This window comes from Anser cygnoides, chromosome 1 (genome assembly GCF_040182565.1).
Source record: "Anser cygnoides isolate HZ-2024a breed goose chromosome 1, Taihu_goose_T2T_genome, whole genome shotgun sequence".
NCBI classification, from domain to species: domain Eukaryota; kingdom Metazoa; phylum Chordata; class Aves; order Anseriformes; family Anatidae; genus Anser; species Anser cygnoides.
Window position 1 is genome coordinate 208,350,270 of NC_089873.1, and position 17,509 is coordinate 208,367,778.

At 49.2% G+C, this 17,509-nt stretch overlaps 1 protein-coding gene across 5 annotated transcripts in view; it reads left to right on the plus strand.

Moving 5' to 3' along the window:
• The window catches only part of NARS2 (asparaginyl-tRNA synthetase 2, mitochondrial), a 50,894-nt gene that overhangs the window by 20,046 nt on the left and 13,339 nt on the right, over positions 1–17,509 (plus strand). For 3 of the 5 annotated variants that reach the window (XM_066989964.1, XM_066989965.1, XM_066989963.1), the window contains exons 7-9: positions 9,147–9,279; positions 16,231–16,328; positions 16,739–16,783. In XM_066989964.1, coding sequence (XP_066846065.1) covers positions 9,147–9,279; positions 16,231–16,328; positions 16,739–16,783 — 276 coding nt within the window. Of the gene's footprint in view, positions 1–9,146; positions 9,280–16,230; positions 16,330–16,738; positions 16,784–17,509 lie in introns of all 5 variants that reach the window. The other 2 variants (XM_066989966.1, XM_048052847.2) reach the window with 2 other exon arrangements.

Genomic DNA, 17,509 nt, shown 5'->3' on the forward strand with positions numbered 1-17,509 from the left:
CAGCTCCTCCGCTTCGGTCTTCTGAATCTTAGATGAGTCAGTAGGCACTCTGTGGGGCAGAGGTTTGTAGGACCGTGTGCGCCTGTGTCCCGATAACTGGTTTCAAATGTCACGGGCTTGCCACGAAGCCGCTGGTCCTCGTGGTATTTTCTTGACCTGTGATCCTGCTGTAAGGATAAAGGCTCCTTTGGGGACCCGAAACAAACTGGAGGGTCCGTGACAGCTGATGATTCAGAGGCACCAAAACCGATCGCTGCCAAGAAGTACAGCTCACTGGTTCTATTTACTCATTCGTTTCTCCTTTCACCCGCCTGACCTTCCCACGAGACCTACCTGCTCCTCTCCTTTCAGCCCGGGTTCCTTTAGCTGACATTTTGCACTGATTTTCCTGGCCCTTCGTCCCAGGCACTGTTTGTTCGGCCTGATGTATCGTGAGTTTAACTGAAACTGCTTCCGAAAAGCTCTGGGGGCTCTCCCCTGCAGAAATCTCAGAATCTAAGTTCTCTCTTCCTCCCTAGCTCTGTTTCTACTCCCATCAGTCCCTCGGTAGGTTTCTCATCTCTTCTTCACCTCACATTCTTTTCAAATTCCCTGCAAATGGATGAAAGACTCAGGGGGAACCTAATGACAGCCTGCCTGGAGGTTATCAGGGAGACAATCCCAGGCTCCTTGCAACGGTGAATGACAGGACAAGAGAACGGGCATAAATTGAAGCGAGAAAAGTTCCAAGTGGTTATAGAGGGGGGGAAAAAACTCGTTAAGAGGTCAGTCAAGCATTGAAAGATTGCTGAGAGAGGTTGTGCACTTCTCATCCTCAGACATTTGGAAAACTGAGCTGGGTAAAGCCCTGAGGAGCCTGATCTCCTGCTCAGAGCAGGGTCAGCAAGGAAGTTGGAGCTCCCCAAGTCTCTGCCAGCTTGAATTACTCTGTCAATAAGTTTATTACTGATTTAATTCCCATTTTGTCCCAAGACCATCTTAGTGAACCATCCTTCTAGTTCAGCACCTCTCCCCAGGACCTGCGTTTTTCTGCCTGAACTAAAAACCTCAGCCTTTCCCCTTGACCTCAGCCTGTTAATTTCTAATTATCAAACTTTGTTTAGTTGAAAAAAAAATGCTCCTTCCCTCTCCTTAAACACATCTCCGTGGTTTCTAAGCCATGGTGGATTTTGCTGCTATCCTGCCTGTTCCAGATATTCTCTGCAGTCCTGCAACCGGCTTCTCTGGTTGCAGGGAGGCTCAGAAAAATCCCAGTCATCCAAACCGTTCTGGCTGTGGCTGCCTGGCTTCGCAGAGAGCTAAAAGCAGTGAGTTTCCTGTTCGTTTCAGAAGGGACTAAAATCGCACAGCTCTCCTTTCTAAAATGCCAGCGTTTCACTGGTTTTTCAAAGCACAGAAGAGAGAGAGAGCCGTCACTTGGGGCTGCTGTTCCAGCAAACGCTGTCACTGTCGGGCTGCAAAGAGATGCATCTGAGGCCTTCTGTAAGAGGCTTTTCTTTCAGCAGCCTGCCAAATGCAGCCTTAAAATTTGATTCTCAAATGACTTGCTAAGGATGGAAGAGGATTGCATTGTCTTCGAGCAAATATTTGCTCTGCGTTGTAAGATTTGAAATGCTTTCAAATGCAGCTGCAAGAACGACGTCCCGTTGCACGGCGTCCCTGCTGCAGAGAATTCACAAATGTAAGTGTAATTATTTACATTGGATCCCTGAAAAAATCTCCGCCATTTCTTGCACAACAGACGCTCGAGCCTGACTCACGGCACAGACTCTTATAATTAGCACGCTAACTTCCATTAATTAGGCTGCCACTTCATTGGAGCTATAAAAAGCAGCCGGGCCACGTCTGGTTTTAATCAGTTGCCGCATGCTTCGGGCCCTGCCTGCTGCAGGGACTGCTAATGAGTTTGTGTTAGTGGGAAGGCAAACGCGGATCTGGAGGTAGGGCAGCGAGCCGAGGGTCGCTTGGCTGGCGGGGGCTTTACAGCCCGCGTGGATGTGCTGTTGGCTCCTTCTCCTCTCCCCCTTTGTGGGAGGGGAAGCAGTTAATTCTCTTTCCAGAAGCACCACGAATGTGCCGATGGTAGCCGAGTTTCTGGGATCCACACACGATCTCTAGCATCATGGAATCCTAGAAACAAAGAGGCCTCGCTACAGCCTCCTTTCAGGTAGTGTAGGAAGCGATATCTTCCTTCAGCCTCCTTTTCTCGAGATTAAACCACCCCGGTTCCCTCGGCCGTTTCTCGTCTGCCTTGTTTTCTAGTCGCTTCGCTTCTCTTCTCTGAACGCACCCCAGCAACTCGGTATCGCTCTTGTAGTGAGGGGCCCCAAACTGAACGCAGTACTTGAGGTGTAGTCACACGGCGCCAAGCACAGGGGGACGAACGCTTCCCTATCATGCTGGCCATGCTGTTTCTGATGTAAGCCAGCGTGTTAGCAGCCTTCTTGGCTACCTGGGCACACGGCTGGCTCACGTTCAGCCGGCTGTTGAGCAGCACTTAGGTTCTTTTCTGCTGGGCAGCTTTCCAGCTGCTCTTCCCCAAACCTATACCACCACGTAGGGTTGTTGAGCCCCTAGTGTGGCACCTGGCGCTTCCCCTTGCTGAATGCCGTACAGCTGGGTGTGGGCCATTGGTCCAGCCTATCCAGATCCCTCTGCAAAACCTTCCTACCCCAAAGCAGCTCACCGCTCCTGCCCAACTGGGTGTCATCTCTAAATGATGAGGGTGCACTTGATCCCCTCATCAAGAGCACTGATAAAAATGTTAAACAAAACTGGCCCCAACGCTGCGCTCCGGGGAACACCGCGGGTGGGTTACAAGAGGGCTGGTACAACCCTCGGCCACGTGTGCCGTGGTGTCCCCGCTCCTGGTGGCTTCGCAGACTTGTTCTTGGTGAGCGAGGCAAGCCAGAAGCCTGCAGGTGCTCTTGTTGTAGCTCAGCCGATCATCAGTTGCTGATGAGAAGACGAGCAGGCCTCGTGCTCAAGCAGCTCCTGCTTTGCAGGAGGCTCCAGCCCCATTTGCTCCGCAGCTTTCCTTAAAAGAGACTCACAAATCCAACAAGAGCGTGCGCCGAATTTCTTCAAAGCCTTGCCGTCCCCTCACTGAAGGAGGACATGGATCTGTGTAGGTGCGCGTTGCAGTCAGCTGGAGCTTGTTGCATTCAGTATAGCTTTTAAAAGTTGGTTTTAGTGCAGTTATTTACTTTATTTGCTTACTGTAGGCCTCAGAAATTTTAAATCGCCTCACCTAGGCTTGGAAGTGGGGCCCAAACCATGGCACTTCGTGGTCATGCACCCACCGATGCAGTTTCTGGCTGCAGTTCGTATTTGCAGAGCCAGTGTCCATCTGAAAAAAAAAATGACATTTAATAAAAAAAAAAAAATCCTCTTTCAAGCCGTTATAATGCAGTTTGTGGAGACCATGTGTTTTTTCCACTTGGAAAGGAAAAAGATTCAGCACGGTCGCTTTCTTTTTTTTTTTCTGTGTCGGTAACATATTTTTATGGCTTAGGCTTGGAGTCCCTGGGATGAAGAAGTTCTGGAACAGCCCTTTGCACCCTGTTTCATTTAAATGTTTGAAACATTTTGTAGCGCTTCCTTGCGGAAGATGTTTTGTTTTTTTTTTTTTTTTTCTTAGCCTAGGCATGGGAAATGGTGATTTGAATAAATGCTTAACTGCTTTGGTGGCTTTCATCAGCCCAGCTTGACTTATTGTTACTAATGGGTTGTTTTATTGACTTAAATTAAACATCATAATATCACAACTTGGACAAAACAAGCCTCTGCTGAGAAGAAAGCCCCGCGGAGTCTCGTAAAAGGGCGGAGGGCCCGAGCTGATGAGATCTGTGCGCCTGGAGCAGAAGAGGCTGCGTGGCTCTGAGTAACTCTGTTTGCTTTGTGTCTCGGTTTTTCCCCCGCTCGCCCATCTGTAACCTACCACGATAACGCCTGGGTGTGCTGCGAGACATAACAAACGGAGCGCGGGGTGCTCTGCCAGACAATTAGGGAACGTGGATCACCTTGCTGTTAATTGGACCTTGGTCGGGCAGAGGTGGATGGCCCCGAGGGGGACCCGTGTCCCCTCTTCTCCTTTTCTTGCTGCTGAAGCCGGAGCAGGAGGCAGCTGCCGCTGCTGCTGCACGCCCTGGACTCTGCCCTTCGGAAGGCACGGCGAGGGAAACCGCTGCATTGCTTCGGTCTGGCTGGCTGGGGTGGAAGCTTGGCACTTCCCAGTCGCTGTCTGGGAACTTAGACGGCTTTTTTTGTTGTTGTTGTTTTTAATTTCTCTATTTATTTTTGGCTGCCTGCAGAAGGAAGTACGGTCCCATCTTGTCGCAGCATGAATTGAAACCTCAGCAATCAGCACCTCAGCACCGCTGCCCGGGCCTGAAGCTCACAGACTGCTGTGAGAGCCCGTGTCAGGATGCAGCCCTCCACATCTGCCCTTCCTCGGAGGGCAGACGGAACTGGCATATTCTGAGGAATCCTTTAAAACCCATTTTTCTGGATAAAATTCGTGTCAGTGTCCTCCCCTCCCCTCCTTGCATTGCCTTTTCAGCATAAACATGAACAGTTCCATTGTGCAAAATCCGAACCACCAGACAACGGGAATGGGACTGTTCCTTTTACACCGAGGTTAAAAAAAGGGTGTTCCTGTCCGATAGTGAGGTTTCCTTTTAACGTTTTCTGCCCAGCTCAAGGATGAAAACCACTGTCCCCCTTCTTTGAACACCTGTACCTCAGCAGCATCAGAGGAGCCCTGGGCTTCCTCCAAAAACTGGACCCTGGAGGTGTCAGATGGGCTCGTTTGAGCGGCTCTCTGCGTGCGTGTGGTTTCGCGCGTCGGGCCAGAAGATCTTTCAGGCTAGAAATTTCTGCATCCCTGAGCAATCCCGCTTGCGCTCGGGTCAAGTGCTGCAGCCACCTGGCGTCTCCTGGCAGCGGAGCCAAGTCATCCGCTCGTTTTGGTGGAGCAGGCGGGTCTTCCACCACCAAAACGAAGCTGGTCGGGCTGGAGCAGAGCGGAGTTAAATCGACGAGCTCGCTTTATCGACGTCTTCCCTTCCTAAAGGAAAGGACAGCGTGGCTGACGGAGCTAAGCTCCCGATCTTTAGGGTCACCTTGCTTTCCTTTCCTCCTCTGCTGAGGCCGCGTTGTTTTGTTCTTGGGTTAGGAGCTGTTGTTTTTCGATTGTCTTGCCATCCAGATTTTAACGCCTTGGGGGCGGGGATTTGGTGGAAGTCCGAGTGGGAATGGCGTTGAAGGTTCACGTGCTGCATCCACTTACTGGGGCCAAGTCACCTCTCCCACCTAACCCCTGAGCGCAGACCCCGGTGAGGACGAGGGCGCCGTACCAACCAAAAGCTGCGTGCACCGGGGTGGTTTGGTGCTCGGCCCTGGGTCACCACAACCGCCTTCTGCCCCCGGCTGTGTCACCGGCGTGACCTTGGCTGCACGGGAATTGCTCCTCCTTGATTAACAGCCTCGCTCGGAGTCACGTCCCCTCGCTTCGACAGCACAAATAAGTCTTTATTACCCCGGCGGCAGCGTGGAGTCCTGGCTCAGAGAAGGAGCACGATCCGTTCCCAGCTCGGGAGCCAGCAGCACAATTAATTACATCGGGATTGCAGGGTTAAAAAGGGCCGGTAAGGCAGGGACGCTCGGCCCCGCGATCATCGTGTGAGTTTAATTAAAAGGCTCCTTTTAAGCAGCTTTGGGCACGGATACTTTGTGCTCCTCTCGTGGTTTCTATCACTGTCTTGATAATGAATTGGCAGCCGGCTGGAATAAAACGAGCCCTCGGTCTGCGTGCCGCAAAGCTCTCAGAGCAGAAGGTTGCAATTCTGGGTAAACTTGGGGTGAAAAGGGGGAAATTTCTCCCCCCTGGACGTTCTTAGGGCCAGGTGACCTGCGGGTGCTCCAGCAGCACATCCCTGTCTGCTTTCCGGGGGGGCTCTGCCAGCCTGGATTGGCAGCAGCTGAGCCTTTTGGGTTGGGGCACACGAGCTCAGCGTCGTGCAGGACGGGCCCTGCCTTTTGCTGGGGAATTCTGCAGATATTCTCTTGGCTTCCACGTTCGCTTTGCAGGATTTCCCAGAGAACCAGGGGCTTGGCCCGTCGTTGTTGGAGACGAGGAATCGGCACCACTGAGTTTGGAAAGACTCGGTGCCAAACAGCCCCTCCTGACCTAGGAACAGTTTTGGAGACTCAGCCAGAAGCTTCAGGTTATTTTTTAAATGCTGGAAGAAGACACACAGAGGGCACACAGAGGAGTGTGAAGGATTTGTCAGCAGCACCATAAAGCACAGGAGCCACAGCCCCAGACTGGGGCTCCGTTGTGCCGGGTGCTGAACGCGCACACAACAAAATGACTGCTTTTGCCCTTGGTGCCATCAAATCGAAGCGGAGTCAGCCCCGGTCCTTGTTTTCTGAGGTATTTATGCATGCTCAGCATGATGCAGCAGCGTGTCCAATCCCAGATACGTTTTTTAATAGCAGCTGAAGCACAAATAAAGGTCAGATCTGCGTAGTGTGCATTTGCTTGATGTCTTGAATGGCAGGGGACAGGCGGCAGTACGTGAAAGCCTGGCTGAAAAATAATTGTTCGTGCTCGGAGCTGATAACGCTGCCTGCGTGTGTCTTCGCTGTGCTTCTCTGTTACTCCCAGGCCTCTGGTCAGCGCTGCATTCCTGTTGCCAAATGAGAAAGCATTTATTGTGCTCCTCTGATAGCTCTGCCAGCGTGATGTCTGCCTGGTTTCCCTGTGCCAGCATCCCAGGGTGGTGGTGAAGTCCTCGCACCTACTTGGATCCATCCTTTCCCAAAAAGCAGCCTGAGGAATGCACGATTCCTCTCCTCCTCGCAGGTTTGGAGGATGCCTGGAGCTGAGAAGAGCCTGAAACGGGTTCCTGGGGGAGTTCTCCACTCGTCCTCCCCAAATACCTGGCACAGAGAGGCTTCATTCTTGCAGCACAAAATCGATCTGTGGCTGTGAAGGATCTGGCCACAGTTGACACCTTGGAGCAATCAGAAGTTTTGCAGCCGGCGAGCCCCCTGGAAGATAAATGACTAGGGGTGGTGTTTGGGAGGAAACGAGCCCAGTTCGGAGGGCTCGTGGTCGCTGCGTTGCTGGAGGCTGTAATCTGCTACCTTAGGGGTCTGCTTGCGCCTGGACAGGCGCTGAGGAACCCGTGAGGAAAGGGAGGATGCTTATGCAAAGCTGCTGGCAGGCTCTGAAGCATCGCTTTTTGAGATCTCCACGTCAGGGAGGAGCTGGAGAGCTGCACGCCAAACCGAGCAGTCCTGGGTGCCTCCTTCAGCAGGCGCAAGCTTTTCAAACTGTTTTTGTCTTGCGTCCGTTCCAAACTGAATTTGTGACAAAACCGATGCATTTAGGCAAAACCTTTTAACTGAAGAAGCCCAAATGGAAATATTTTAGCAGACGTGGGCACAGGTAGCACACCGGTGTCTGTGTCCCCCACAGCAAGCCAAAGTTTGTGACCAGTTCTGCCTTGACCAGTTTTGTCCGAGTGACTCACTGCTGCGTATTTGTTGTTCGTATTGCTATAGCAGTTGAGACTCCTAAGCTTTGGATCCAAGACCTTGTTGTGCCAGGTGCTGTAGGAACATGGAAGGGAAAGAAAGAAAAAAAAGCAAGGCGTTGAGGAAGAAACACGCATTTCTCTAGAACAGAAGGCAACAGATGGCTCCAGATGGGGGAGCACGAGGAACTGGTGAGGTAATACTGACCTGGGCAGGGAGCGAGAGGCTCATTACAGCGCTTAGCTAAACAGCGCTGAGGTTTTTGTAGAGGCTGCAGCAAAGGGCAGTTTGGAGGAGGATGATCAAGCCAGGGCAGAAGTTTACGGTAACATCCCATCGGGTTGAATATTCTGCGGGGAATAGAAAAGGAAAAGGATCCTCCGCAAAAGATGTTTGCTGCAAAATGTTGGTACCGTAGGTGCTGTGGGCACGCGTGAGGGAGCCCAGGACCGGGGCCTCAGGGCTCTGAAAGCGGCGAAGGCATCTTTGTCTGAACAGGGAGAGCAGAGCCAGTGGGGGAGGAAAACCTCCAGGCAGGCCACGTACTTAAAATCTAGACCAGCAGCTGTCTTCTCGCGTGTTTACTACCAACAACCCAAGGAGAACGAAAGTGCTGCTCCTTTTGATCGCAGCCTTTAACCACCACATGACACGAGGGAGCAGATGAGCGCACCAAAACGTGTCTGTGCCTTTGTTTGCCCCGCAGATGCCTCCGTAAAGGGTAAAGGGGAAAACGTCGCTCTTTGTAGCCTTGTTTGCTTAAACTCCACTTCAACGAAATCAGCGTGTGCAGAAACTTCAGCAAACGTCCTCTTGAGGCAGAAGGCTGAGCAAGACGCAAGCCAAACGCCAACCCCAGCAGCCAGCACGCGTCCTTTCACCAGTGGTAAACTCTGCCTCATCTCTCCCACACGCTGTTTACTGCCAAAAATAATGCCAAGTGAGAGGTGCACCAAAGAGAGCAGCTGCCCAGCCTGTGCTTGTTGGAAACCCCTCTCCCTCTTCCCCAGTCACGGTTTGCCTCCCCTGTATTTCAGGAAGAAAACACAGCCATCACAGCACCTGCTCGGGAAGCTCTCCCTGGCTTGAGGATGTCCAGGAGCCCACGTGCTCGTAGGTGTTGCTTGGGGAGCAGCTTCCCCGCAGTTAAAATTGGACCGGATCATCTTGAAGGGCTTTTCCAACCTTAATGATTCCGTGATTAAACTTGAAAGTTTAACTTGATAATAGGAAATACGTTGGTTACTTCGGCACCAGGTGCTATCCCAGATGTGGTTTCTGCATTAGGGGGCCCCTAATTAGGGGATCCCTTTTAGCTGAACCGTTTTCAGCTGTGGAAGGAGCCCCGTCCCTTATTCCTTTCAGAAATAAACTTTGGTCTTGCCACTAGAGGGGGACTGCAAGCCGTGCACCATATATCCAGCCTGCTGGATATACGTAATGTAACAGCACCATACACAGCAGTGCCATTGAACGGGTCAAAGACACAATGGAAACATGAAAACTTGGAGATCCTGGGAGAAAAGCGACCTCGTGGATGGGATTTTCAATATAATGCTTGTGCGCCGGGCCTGACCTACCTCTTTCTTGTCCCCTTGCAGGGCCTTTACCCACGTGTTCACCTTTGGGCCGACGTTTCGAGCTGAAAACTCGCAGAGCCGCCGGCACCTGGCAGAGTTCTACATGGTGGAGGCTGAGCTGTCCTTCACTGAGAGCCTCCAGGACATCACGCAGGTGGGCACCTCCAAATGGTCGGGCAGAACCAGCGTCAGAATTTCCTCCTTCTCCCTTAGCTGCGCTCCCTGCTCTCAGATGGTTTTCCAGGACTGACCACGGGTCGCCACATGATGGATGCTTGTGCATCTTCCTACTTTCAGCACGAGCCAGCTTACACCCAGTAGGACTTGGGAGTCAGTACCCACGCAGGTTGTTGTATATCGGATGAGCTCCTTGGAAGGCCGTTGGAGAAATATCCTATAAACAAACAAGTAAATAAAAGTAAAAAAGAATTACTTGGGGCACTGGCTACACGCGTGTGAAGCAACATCCAGGTGGTGATTCCTTCAGTCTGGATCCTTTGCAGTCTGCGGAGTCTTGGCTTAGCAGCAAAGCTGTCTCCTGTCTCTTATGTGCTGCTGCTGCTGCGCTTTGGGTGTCTGGCTGGCACTGGGCTCCGCAGACCCACTGGGAATCTCTGTGCTCCATTAATAATAACCCACTCTTCTTTCTTCTTTCCTCCAAAACACCTTTGCATAGTCTAAAGAGCACAACCTGCACGTATGCTTCCACCTTGCATCCTGAGCACCTGGTTTCTCTAGGTAATAAGGAGCTGCTTGAAATTGTCACTGCTTTTATCAAGTATAAAGTGAGTAATATAACGAATCTTCTGCTCGGTGGTGTTGAAGCCCCCGACCACAGCGTGAACCTGTACTCCTGCACTGAGAACCCTCGTTTCTTGGCTTCTGAAGTATATCAGGTTCTGAAGTATATCCAGTTCAGAGGATTCAGAGAATTAGGTTTGAGAAGTGCTCTGGAACATGTAGGGCCTTCACTCTAGTTGTAGGGAAAGGAGGAAACTCCTCCTTGGCTTGTTTTTTTTTTTGTTGGTGCTAAAATCTTGTAAAGTCTCAGCTTGTGCTTTCGTTTTCCCCTTCTTTCTCCTGCCCCAGAGTCTCTGACAAGAATCCGTTCTCGTTACAGAAATTCTCCTAGCAGCAATGGTTTTGCATTCCCCGTAGCAAGTCCGTATTGCAAAACGCTTACTTTTGTGATGTTCTCTCTTGCAGAAGTGGAGTTCCTGTTTTGTTTATTTTTAAATCGTTGGGCAATCTCTTTTGGAAAAATAAAAAAAGAATTTTAAAAAAAAAAAAAACACACAAAAAAACCTGACAGCTACTCTAAAGCCTAAGTTAAGTTTCGTTTTTCCCGGCATAACTGACGTAAATTCAGTGTTCTCTCTCATATCTGGCCACTGGGCAGCTTGTTGTGTTCTTTGTTTGATGCCAAATGCCCAGCTGAAAGCCTCGGGGGCTATTGGCTAGAGTTAGCATCTGAACTTTGTCCTCAGATAAATAGCTGGATTGTTGCAAAATTATTTTTAAAAGTGGTGTTCAAGATGTGGAATGAATACCTCCAACTTCAGCAAGTTAGTGGGCTGGGAGTGCTCAGCTTCTTCGGGGACATCTTGGAAGTATTTGCGTTAAAGGGTACAGAAGAGCCTTGCTACAAAGATATGCGTGTTTACTGTTCTCTAGTGAGATGTTTCTTTAGCCAAAGCTCCAAAAGAAAAGCAGCTTTCTTTACAAAATAAAAGGAAGAGCAAGATTCAAGAGCAAAGGTGCATGTACTCGGGAGCAGAGGTCTGTTTTTCCCCGGGGTAACTGCACGGGGTAATGCTCAGTTATTCCTAAATTAGCAGCCCAGTTCTTAGGAAGTCGTGTGTGTCTCGATCACGCAGTGTGAATTTCTGCTTTGTGCCAGAACGTGTCGTAGTGCTCCGAAGAAGCTTAAACTCTCGCAACGCAGGTTTCACAATCCTTTCTGCGGAATGTCTCGGTGCGTTCGGTGCCGCACTCCGCACTGAGTGCCTGCCTGATACTATTACTGCTTCAGCCTACAGGGAGTACGTGAGTGTTTCTCAGGCCTTTGTGGCCACTTTCCAAAGGAGTCCAGGCTATAGAAGTTCAGTCAAGTTCCCCCAAGGCACTCTTCCTCCAAGGTGAGCGAGAAGGAGTTAGGAGGTCAGGTTAGAAGAGATCCATCTTGTGTGGAAGTGTCTGGTCTCATCAGAGTGCTGATTTTCAAGATCTCCATTCCTACCTGTCCCGTGAGATGCCTGCTCCCGCCCTTTCCCCCTTTCTCCAGTGCTGTGTTAAGCAGTCATGTCTGTAGATCATTATTTTCTATTTTAATTCTTGGCTGTCCTGACAGTGAAGAGGATTTTAAAGGGTCCCACTTCACTCATGACACTATTGGGGCCTCAGAGAGGTAATGTGGTGCCATCATTATTGAATTTCATTAAACGCGCATACCAAACCATGTTAAAAGAACATTATTTAGGCGGCAAAGTTAGGAAATGCCCAAAGGAAGCTTTTCTGGGAGCAGTTGTTGCATAGTGTTAGTCTTCCTTAATAAAGTCAAATCTTGGCAACACGAGCTGCATAAAATGGAGAACAAAATTTAACCCACAGTATTTGAGCTCTGGTCTTGAGGGCAGAAATATCATCTGCCTGTGGTTACGTACTTCACCAAAACGAGCTTGCTGTCATTGCAGCCAGGTGACACGGAGTATTGTTACCTCTCTTGTACAGAAGGAAATTCAGGCATGAAATGAAGTCAGTAAATAGCAGCACTGATTTGGGGTGCCAGTTTTAAGGATCTTAGATCTGATTCCAGAATCTATTGTGCTCTGGGTGCTTTCTGTCTTTAGGCTAAGACAGGTTGGCAAATCTGGCTGCAGTCTCAAGGAAGAAGCACTGGAAATGACATGGGAAGGTTTTGTTCCAAATGTCTCGTGCAGTGCTCTTTTAGAGACACTGGGATATCTGCAGGGCTCGTTTCCTTCTCTGAAGTGACATCCAGCTGTCATAGCTGAGCCTCTTTCTGTTTCCTAGCCTCCATCAGCAGTTACTGTTCAGCTTCTGTGGCCAGGGAAGCAGTAGTCTGACAGACAAGAGTCTCTCTCCTTCCTTTCCTGACATCAGCATTTCCCCAGAGGGGGTCCGGTGTAAGAAAAACAGTGGCCAGATAATGAAAACTGTCTCTTGAGCTGGATGGGCAAGAACACTCACCTGGGGCCACGTGTGAGATCTTAACTGGTGAAATTCCTAACTGAAGTGAGCGATTTTGCATCTCTAATACAATCTTTTTTGGAGAACTCTCCCTTTACAATCTTTTTTGGAGAACCCATAGGATTATCAGTGTACCGTAGCAGATAAGAAGACGTGAAGAGGAATATCCCTTGCAAGTGTATAGCTCCTGCGGTCCTGGTAAATGCTTCCTTTGCTGTAGAAGTGTTGTGCTCCGCTCTTGTGCAGCCGCTCGCTCACTGTCCCCTGGTGGCCTGGGAGAGAGAATCGGAAAGGTAAAAGTGTGAGAACTCGTGGGTCGAGACAAAGACAGCTTGCTAGGTAAAGCAAAAGCCACACGTGCAAGCAAACCAAAGTCAGGAATTCATTTGCTACGTCCCATCGGCAGGCAGATGTTCAGCTGTTTCCAAGAAAGCAGGGCTCACTCATCACACGTAACAGTTTATTGGGAAGACAAACTCCAAACCTCTCTGCTTTCCTCCTTCTTTACCCCAGCTGTATGGTGTGGGACATCCCTTTGGCCAGCCTGGGCCAGCTCCTGGCTGTGTCCCCTCCCAGCTCCTTGTGCACCCCCAGCCTCCTCACCAGCAGGGCAGCGCCAGAAGTGGAAATTTCTTGGCTCTCTGTGAGCGCTGCTCTGCAGCATCTGAGACCATCAGTGTGTTATCACCAATGCTTTCATCAAAAACCCAAAGCACAGCATCGTACCAGCCTCTGCAGAGAAAATTAACTCCATGCCAGCCAAAACCACGACAGTAAGTCGTCCACTGGGTTCCTAAACTTGCTTTCCAAAGGGATGATTTTGCAAGAGCGGGGAAGGCAACAACACTGCAGTCATATCCTCCCTTTGCAAAGAGTGTACATCAAGCACAGGCGGAGCTTTTTTACTGTGTAGCAGTGAGAGTGACCCTCAGCCTGTAGAAATTCAGCTCTTGAGCTGTTGGTATATAACTGAGAGAGGGGACTTACAACCAAAATCAGGTGTGAGCCTGCCCCGCGTGTGTACGTGCACAGGGTGTGTGTGACACCAAGCATGAAGGCAACAAATAACAGCCCAGTTGGTGGATATTTGGTGTGTACATTCCCTGCAGCCTACACCGTATCGGTATAGGTGGTCTTAGGGAAATGCATAAGGAAAAATCCTACTGGCGGTTCTTGGGATTTCCTCAAAGTATGCCTGGGCGATATTTTTATGGACAGGTGATGATTGGAACCCCTCTTGTACACAGCAACTTCAGTTGCTGCTGCTGACGTGTGCCACTGCTTTGTTGATGATTTCCTCTGTTTCACCCCTGGTCGTAACGTGATTTGGGAAGAGAAGAAGTTGCAGTATCAAAAGCTCCAAGTCAAAATTAAACAACGCAGTTGAGATCTGCTCCTACTCAGAATCAGAGGTAATTAAATTCCACGGGGACGTCAGGGAAGGCCAGAACCAATGCTGCTGAACTTCTTTGGAAGGCGAGAGAATCAAGAGATAAAAGTAGGGAGACGTAGGGGAGAAGGGAAAATGTTGACCTCTGTCCCCCTCAGCTGCCTTTCCGCCAGCACAATTCCTGTATTTTCATTACGAAGCAACCAAACTTTCGGACACCAAGAGTCCCACCTCTGAGACAAACTACCAGCTGTGTTCCGGTGGTGGTTTCCCTAAGTCTCCCACCAAACGTGCCTCTTCCAGGATTCATTCACACCCAGTCCTTTGGTCCGTCCCTGCAGCTCACGTGCTCAGCAAGCCAGTGCCTGTGGTTCTCCTCTCACGTCTCATCCAGCCCGCTTTCCAGTCCTTCGTTGCATTAATCTGCTTAAAGCCAGAACTTCTGAGTCGGAGAGCTTTATTTTTCCTTTATTTTTCGCCCTGCTGTTCGTGCCTGGTACACTTTTGGCATAACTAAGAATAAGAGCAGTGAGGAGGCCGACGCATGACCCACGTGTCTGTCTTTCTTTTTTTTTTTTTTGCCAGGATTAAACCTCAGTCTCAACCCTGGAAATGTTTCTCAGATTGTTTTTCCCGTGCCACCCACATCTTTTTTCCACAAGAGGAAGCTGCTTGTGTTGAATGCTGTGGGAACCTAATTGTTACTTTATCGCACAGCGAGGGGAAAAAAAAGTGCTAATTAAACAACGTGCTTTTCTAAGAGCAGATGATACTTTCATTTTCTAGAAAGAGGAAGCTTAATGTAAAATCCCTCCATCTCTGCCTCGGTGAAACCAGATGAATTGCCAAGTTTTCTAATTTCATTTGCATAAGCTTTTTTCTAGCTACTTTGAAGAAGGTTCAAAGCTGACTGTTTGCTTGTTTGCCACTCAGCAGCGGGAACGCTAGCTTTTCGTTTCCTCTGTGCTTGAGTACCGGTAGGGGTAAAACTGTTCATCTGCATACGATAATGCTGGGCCTCATTTGGATCTTCCCTTTTTAAACAGAGGGCCCAGATCGATGCAGGACTCTGAAGGCTGAGTTTGGCTCCAGCGGGATGAAGACAGGGGCTGACTCACCAGCTTCTGCTGGCTGGTGGGATGCAGAGACTTCATCAGCACAGAGCAGCAGTTCAGGACAGGGGATGAAGAATGGCCTTCTAAACTTGAGAGTTTGAACAAAATGCCTGAAATCTCATCTTAGTTATGTCAGGAGCCCAGCTTCTTCTTTCCCCTTCGTTTTGTTCCTCTTGCCCTGTAAGGTCTGGTTCCTTACTTGCTTCTTCCTCAGATCTGCAGACCAGAAGTCAGGTTCAGCTTTTGCTTCTCTCAGCTCTTCGGTTCATGAACCAAGTTGTTATTTCCACAGAAAATGTGCCAGGGCTTTCAGAGGTGCTTTTTGTTGTGAAAAACCTGGTCTCGTCCTAGGCTAAGGTGAAATGCAGTCCAGCTGCTTTGCTTTGCTGCTTACAGAGGGGATGAGAATAAGGAGAGTGCTTTTGCAGAAGAGTTGGAAGCATCAGTACTCGACAGGTATCAAATCCCTGCTTTGTGCAGGCGTGGGATTACGAGGAGATTTGGGAACTCTTACCTGCCAGCGTGCCAGCAAGTATTTGGGATAGTCTGCTTTGCTTAAACAAACACAAAAACGACTCTTACAACAGGCTGATCAAAATGCACTGGAGTACAATGTGGGGCTTTTTTTGGTTTTGTTTATTTTGTTTTGGTTTTTGTTTGCTTTTGTTTGGAATCCAAAAGGCATTTGTTTAGTTTAATTCTTTATAGGTGAAGCCCATTTTAATAGGTAAATGTATCCAAATTGGATGTGAATGTCGCTTAGCTGATCCACATTAGTTTAGGAAAATTAAGCCAGGTCTTTTTTTTAGCTTCTCGAACATCCCGGCATTGATGTGTGAGTTTTAGCTCTCTGCTCATCTCTGCGCATGTTCTCTTTGCTTTGCTCTTGCTGTGCAGAGTCTCTCTGGACGGAATCTGTCGGGCAGGCTGGCTCTGCTCAGCACCCGTTTATTCCCCTCTGCTTCAGTTCTGTCCGTTGTAACAACAAAGCAGAAAAGCAGCATTGCTCATTCCAGGAAAGGCATCTTCCTAATGATTCATCTGAGCCCAACCACCACAAATGCTTGTGATGTGTTCGTTTGTGGCTGCTGCTCAAATGTTTCAGGTGTGCTTTTTGCGCTGGAGGTACTTGACTGAAGATACCGAGGCCATCAGCAGACGCTGAGACCCTAAACCCGTAGGAGAAAAGCAGGTTCTAATCCTCTTCAGCTGGTGAGCAAGCCTGCTAATTAGGAGCATTAGCAAGCCGGTGCTCTTTTTAGGCAGTCTGACCATGCAAAAGCACAGAAGCTCCTTTTGTACCCTTTGGCTGATGCGTACTGCGTTTTATTTATAGTCGGGGACATCTGAGCAGTGTTAATTTCTCATGCCCTTCTGTTTTCTCGATTAGGTTATGGAAGATCTTTTCAAGACGGCAACAAGCGCCGTGTTCTCCAGATGTCCTCGTGATGTTGAGCTTTTTCATAAATACGTAGCTCCTGCCCAGAAGGTAATAAATGGGACGGGAAAGAGCTGCAACCCTTCTATGCATTTTGGGAGCTCTTGGCAATAGGGGGGCTTAATTTTTTTTTAATATGTTCTCCTGTGTTAATGAACTGCGAAGAGCCAGGAGTTGGCCTGAGCTTAAGTTATTTTTCAGGCCAGCACAGAGAGGACGCACAACTTGCTATATAACATTTGTGGCAAAACTGTAGTTGTGTCATCACCCAATGACCTCTGAATCCTCAGCTCAAAAATTAGGTTCCTGTTTAGCACTGAATGGCTTGGAGTGGATTTTGACCCGTACCTAGAGCCCAACGCAGACCTACAAATCAAAACTTAGAGGGGGGTGACTTCTCTGTTTCTTCTGTGCCCCTGAACCCCTAGGAGTAGCTTTACTCTCTTGTTTTTCTTGTTTTGACCAAGGGCAGGTTGGAACAAATGCTGAAGAACAAATTTGTAACGTAAGTACTTAAATTTCAAAATGATCTGGAAGAGGGCTTTGGGGGAAGGGGTTCCTATTTTCTAAATCTTCTTTTACTTTCCCAACTCGGTGCCTGCTGGGTTAGCATAATGTCTCCTCAGGAGCATGAACTGAAATTCCTTCTGTTCTGTTTGCCAGTCCTCCTGTCACCTCTGCATGAGACCAGTGCCTGAGTCTGCCGTCCTTTCGCTTTTGCTTGCCTAGACGAGATCCTCTTTCTGCCAGGGTGTCCTCCTTTCGGCATGCACCTGACGAGTGCTTTGCTCACAGTGGCTTGCTCCTTGGTTTCAGCTTTGGTGCTCTGCCCTCCTTCATGTTTTCTCTCCAACATATCCCTTTTTCTGCAAATATTTTTGATGTTCAAAAATGCCAGTTGATTTGCTATTCCCAATTACTTGTGCAACTCCTTTTTCCAATTTGCTCTGTGCTAAAGAACTGAAGAATTTTGATTTCCTTCCTTGCCCCCCTAAAATATCTCCTCTTCTCTATCCTTGCCCATCTCTCCAAATAGTTGTGCTCTGCATTTATCTCACAGAACGTTCCAGCGCTGGTTTTCCTGTTAAGCAGCTCAGCTGCAACAGGATCACGATGCTCCCGTTGTCTCATCTGCACAGAGGACCTCCGTGAAGGATTCTGATCCTTCTTTCTTTGGACCTAACCGATCTTTCCAAGGAGGCAGAGTTACGCTCAGCTTCTGCCGTGGTCC